A 5,836-nucleotide genomic window follows, 5' to 3' on the forward strand; every position below is an offset into this window, starting at 1 on the left:
GGCCGCAGAGGCCCTGCGCTTCGTCGCTGCCCCGCGGCTTTGCGGAAGGGAGGGCCGAGCCTCCATCGGCCGCGAGGAGCCGGCGGGGCGCTCGTCACGAGGTGGGCCGACGCCTCGGTCACTGTGAACGGCCCTCCTGCCCTGGCCCGGCATTGAGTCTTAACGCAGCCCCGACCTGACTTCACAAAAAGGCGATCAAGCAAATGGTCTTTTCCTGAGGTCCCGTGCTTCCTGAGTGTTTCTAGGCCAACATGTTTTGATCATGTGAACCATTAGCGAGCAAACGCGGTTGCATTGTGCGAGGAACAGTGTGTAAAGCTGTGCGACTTGCAGGTGTCGATACAGATCTCAGATCCATTGTGCACCCTGATGTTAGGGTGAACAATGCATGGACGGATAGTTTGCACATCTTAGGCTGTATCTGTGGTATTCTCCCAAGCAGTCAATTCCATCCACCCCTTGTTCATTTCCTCCTGTGGTTCTTCCCACCTTGTTTTTCCAGAAGTATTGAGCAGCGGCTAACGCAATCGTTTTAATCTGTCAAGTCTGTTGTTCCCAGAATGAGTGCAGTTGCCGGAGTGACTGTTCTTGCCGTGTTTAAAGCACATAGTTATGTAAGCCTGTCCTTCCTCTGCAAAGGCCTCTCGTTCACTTAATCCCCACTGCTGGCCTTGCTATTGTTTGTGTGATAAGAGTGCATCGGGAAAACAATCTGTCTGGAAGGCAGGCCACTCTGCGAGAGAGCTGAATCAGACCTCTCAGCTGGATTTCCAAGTGGCCGTAAAAATGCAAGTGTGGGCACAAAGGAAGGAATGGCTAGAAAGGGCAGTATTAGGCCTTTGTAGGAGAAGCAGGAAACTTTTCACATGAAAGTGATTACATAACTATCACCTATAGCTGTGTTGAGGTGGTCCGGGAACAGTAAGTGCTGTCTCATTTTTACACCTCGCCCGATACGAAGCTCTGTACCCTGTCTTAAAGTTCGGGCACTTCTCTGATGCCGCTGTGAGCCCGACTTAGAGAAGCTAATCAGTGGAAAACTAATGGGTATTAACACAGCAGGTGAATCACGTGAACTGCGTCCAAATTAGCTTGAGCCATTTTCACAGCTAAACGTGATACATATATTGTTTGCTTTACAGCCCAGTATTGTAATGTAAGATCACATTGTATTTCCACTCCTTAAGGCTTGGATTTTTATTTTTTTTGTTAGAGCAGTGAGCTGAGCCAAATAAATAATGTTTGTGAGTCACAAGAACTTAAAAATTTCTAAATGACAGACTGAAAAAGTGACATGGTAAACAACGGAGCTTCCATTAAAAAATCTTAAATTTTATATCCTGGATCAGTAGATAGTTTTGAAAATCTCAATATCTGAAATAGCCTTTGTTTTTACCATTGGTGAAATCTCATAACAACAAAATGTTTCTTCTTCATAGCTTGTAAGACTGTTAAGGTATTTAATGGTTTGTGCAAATTGCAATAATGTTATTACTACCGTTTTCTCTTTTGGATGCTAATATAACTTTTAGTACAGCACTCCTTTCAGGTGAAAGCAAAAGTTTGAGAGTGTTTTATGTTGTTGTGCCCATGATTACCATAACAGTTTTGTTCCTTTCTGCGTTTTTTTTTCATTTGCCCAGCAGATTAATCTTTGAGCTTACACAGTGGGTTTTTTCATGCTCTGTTGTACAAAAGCCTTATTAAGCCAGCAAAAACACAAAACACTATTTCAGATACAAGAAGTCTTTAAGTTATATGACTAAAAAATACAAAGCTGGGAGTTCTGTGTAGATTCTACTAGAAATTAGTTAGACATGATTTTCTCACTTCTCTGGATATAGAGAGGAATTGGATTTTTAACACACAAACCTGAAGAATGATAAAATCAAATCCCATTTCACCAAGATTTCTGAGATGTAAGTGATTTTAATCACCCTGTTTCAAGTTTGATAATATGATAAAAACTGCTGTTTTCTTTCTTAGCATCAAACTTAAGATGAGTGGCTGCCGAGTCTTTGTTGGACACTTAAGCTCACGTGCTCGGGAGCGGGACGTGGAAAAATTCTTCAAAGGATATGGACGCATACGGGAAATCCATCTTAAAAATGGATTTGGATTTGTGGTAAGTAAGACCTTACTTTCCCTTTCTTGCAGGTACTAGCCTTGCTATGCTGATGTCAAGGAAGTGAAGATACTTAACAGAGTAATAGTTACAATGGAAAATACTAACAGACATTTCAGAGTGCTTTTCAGATGTTGGGATTACAGTTTTACTTGGGTTTGGCCAGATTTTGGTAAAAATATTTTTAATACTATAACTACATTAAATGCATTGTCTGGTTATAGTCTTCCATGGATCTAAATTTTATCCCTTATTTCTGAAGACAGTATAAATATCCTGTTTACATTACAAAACTTGACAAAAGTCTTGACCTGGAGAAAAGTTGTTGCAGAGTCATGCTTGTTCCTCTTTCACTCCTAGTGTGCTTACTTGTATCTCTCAAAAAAGGCCTGACATAAAAGCAAAGTAGTTGGCTAAGACAACAGGTGCTTGCTGTCAGATTTAAGCAGCACAGCTTTTGACTCTTGTGCAGCTAAAGTTAAGCATATTCACTATCAATATGTTGAAAAGTTGTTATGTGTCCGTCAGACTATTAAATGAAATACAGGAGCTCTGTGTTCCTGAACTGTTGATAGAATTTTTTACAGCTTTATTATTTCCCACGTTGATTCACAATTAGCCTGTTTCTTAATTATTATGTCCTGAGAATTAGCTATTCTGCAGCACTGAATTGAAACTAGAAAGGGTGATACTGCCTTCACACTATGGCAGTTTTACATGCCATTCCTTTTGCCAAGATCAATCTCTTGGGTGAAGCTATGAGAGAAGAACAAATAAACCAGGCTTTGCCTACTTCAGTTTTATGTGGGTATTACTTCTTGACTCCTACATATGCCTGTTCCTGATTGCCCTGCAATATGAGCTACTTCTGGTTGACTGCCAGTAGGTAAATAACTTGCCTCTTAAAGTCTGTAGGTAAGTGGCTGATCTAGATGTGAGCCTGAGCTTATTTAGTGCATCCTTTCCATTTGCTGCTGTTTCTCAATCGCCTTTCCCTGAGCATTCCTCTGTCCTCTTGGGCTGGGCTTTTGACTCATTCAGGAACAACTTCTGCTCAACTCTTGTACATGAGTCAGCCAACCATCCTTCCTCTCTTTTCCAGTTCCTAGGCAGAAGCATTTTCTTTTCAAAGCTCACTAATTAGCTTGAATAATTGTCCTGTAACTGTCCGAAGAATTTAGTTGTTCTCATGATGAAGAATTTTTTTCCTTATATCTGAACAAGACTTTCCCCCGCTTTGCTTGTCATCCCACCTCTGTGCACACATACAAGGAAAGCACTTCCATCATCTCTGTGACTGTGTTTTAGCTATTGAAAGACACTGACTAGATCCCCTTTGAGCTGCTTTTTCTTCAGACTGAACAAACATGGCTCTCTCAACTTTGCTTTGTTTTCCAACCTTCTGATCAGTTTTAGTGGCCCTCTGCTGGTCTTGCTCTAGTTTTTCAAAGTCTGTCTTGAGCTGGAGGGACCAAAACTGGACACAGTGTTCCAGGTGTGGCCTAAGAAATGCCAAGTAGGGTGGAATAATTACATTCCTTGGTCTGCTGGTTGTGCTCTTACTAAGGCAGCCCAAGACGCAGATTGCTTTCGTTGCAAGGCCACACTGCTGACTCACACCTAGCTGACTCTTCTTCCAATTGGGTGTCAACCACAAAATTGGTGAGGGTCCATTCAGCCCTGTTGCACCAATCATTTATATTGTGGTACCTCACTTGTGATGGGCCAACAGTTCATCTTTGGTTTTGGTTATTTAAAATATATATTTCTAAAACCTCTTAAAAAAACAGCTTATTCCTATTGAACATTATTGTAGTGTTAAAAGCATGTGTCATTGTTCTTGATGGAAATCATTGCTTGGTCTTTGAAACTGATTAAATGTACTTAAATTCTGTAGATTTCAGTGCAGAATATTTTCAAACTTCACACCTTCAAGCTAATATGTAAAGATAGATAGACTTGTTAGTAACTAGTTACTTTGTTAGTAACTAGCTGAAATCATGGGTGTTGTAGGTGCTAACTACTGATAATCTTAAATGCTGGGCCAAAATGAATTTTCTCAAGATAATCGTTGCCTCATCATGGAAGGATGTGTGATGTTTCACTTAGTGGCAAGCAGATTTCAGTGCAGAAGGGGGAAGAGTCCTTAAGATTGCTTCTGAAATGCTGCTTATAGTTACGCAAATGCTTTCTTCAACTTGAGAAACTGCTTTTCTGCTGTTTGTTGTTTTCAAGCTGCAGTTCTACTTTTTTTTTTTTTTTCCTCTGTCTACACTGTTGGTTCAAACGGCCCCTACCCAGCTTCTTGTTCTCATTGCTTGCTTTCTTTCTCCCCTAGCTTCACATGGTGTTACCACAGTTGTTCAGCCACATAATGAACCTACCCGGGAAGCTGTTCTAGTTGAAAAATAACACTATCTTTTTCACCCCACCTCCTGCACAAAGTGTGCTGTTTTTCATCTGGATAGGTTTCTTGACCTAGTTTCCTGCAGAGCTGTACACAAAGCTTTGCCAAGGGCCAGTGGGCTGGATAGTGGACAGAGGCTACTCAGGCCGACTAAAGCAGCCTTGCTGCCAAAACCAAAGCGACAGATTCTGTTGCAACAGTATATGGAATTGTGTATTATGGCTGATCCAGACCCACAGGTGGCCAATGCTGAAGAGGGGCTTATGTTTCTTACTCTTCTTACACAGGCACCTTTTTGCCAGACTAGTGAGCTGAATTCACACAGGAAAAAATCAGAAGGGCTTTTTTTTTCTGGTTCAGTCTTTCTTTGCCAATTCAGTAAGAATTTTGTCAGCCCCAGAAGGGGGTTCTAGGAGTGCACAGTTCTCTCTCGTTTGGCTGCAGTTCATCAGCTTGTGCTGTTATATAGGATTTCCCTGTAGGGCTGTGTACTGCCTATCTTGAAGTAATCCACCCACCTCTCTCCCAAAAAGTATTTTAGATATTTCTGTAATAAACCAGGTAATTTAATTAGTTTCTTTTATCTAGGTCCTGAAAATAGTTAAACAACTGAGGGAGGCAAAGGGATTTGGCAGACTGGAAGGAGAAGAAAGAGTTATGAATGGGAACATCGTGGCTTTTCAGTCATAAATGTACTAGGAATCCACTTCCTTGGTTAAAGTTCTGGCTGGTACTTGCTACAGAAGTGAAAAAAAATGTTTTCTAGCACGTGAATATACTGTGAAGGAAAAAATATATATTCCTATTTATTTTATAGGAATTTGAAGACCACAGGGATGCTGATGATGCCATTTATGAACTAAATGGCAAAGAGTTGTGTGATGAAAGGTAAGCTTCATACCATTGTGCTCTTGACATCCATTTCTCGTGACTCTGATGGGATACACCTTTCATCGCTTCGTATCTAAAGAGATTAATTTGGATCCTGGCTACAGTCTTACTACATATAATAAGGCAAAGATAGTTTGGGCTTGGAGGAAGAGTTTCAAGCAGGACTGACTTTTCTCCACTTGCTGTGTGTATTCAAAGCTAGCTCTCGGTCTTGTCAATAGAAATATTAGTAAAAGTTGATTGTTATTTCTCTGTCTTGTTGACTTGAGAAGATAACTTGATGATAGCCTCTCATTTAGAATGTTGCCCTTCAGTTTGTGACAATGTAGACTACAGCCATTCTATGTTACAGTAATTTTTATTTTGATTGTGGAAGTTGTGTTTAGGTCATTAGATTGTTATTATTATAATAT

General features: G+C 40.6%; 1 protein-coding gene across 3 annotated transcripts in view; it reads left to right on the plus strand.

Moving 5' to 3' along the window:
* Positions 1-1,999: 1,999 nt before the first annotated feature.
* LOC104397679 (serine/arginine-rich splicing factor 5-like) overlaps positions 2,000-5,836 on the plus strand; it is a 14,498-nt gene continuing 10,661 nt past the window's right edge. For all 3 annotated transcript variants that reach the window (XM_010007682.1, XM_010007680.1, XM_010007681.1), the window contains exons 1-2: positions 2,000-2,125; positions 5,350-5,420. In XM_010007682.1, the coding sequence (XP_010005984.1) occupies positions 2,000-2,125; positions 5,350-5,420 (197 nt within the window). The remainder of the gene's footprint in view (positions 2,126-5,349; positions 5,421-5,836) is intronic.

This window comes from Chaetura pelagica, unplaced genomic scaffold, assembly GCF_000747805.2.
Source record: "Chaetura pelagica isolate M959 unplaced genomic scaffold, ChaPel_1.0 scaffold70, whole genome shotgun sequence".
Lineage (NCBI taxonomy): Eukaryota > Metazoa > Chordata > Aves > Apodiformes > Apodidae > Chaetura > Chaetura pelagica.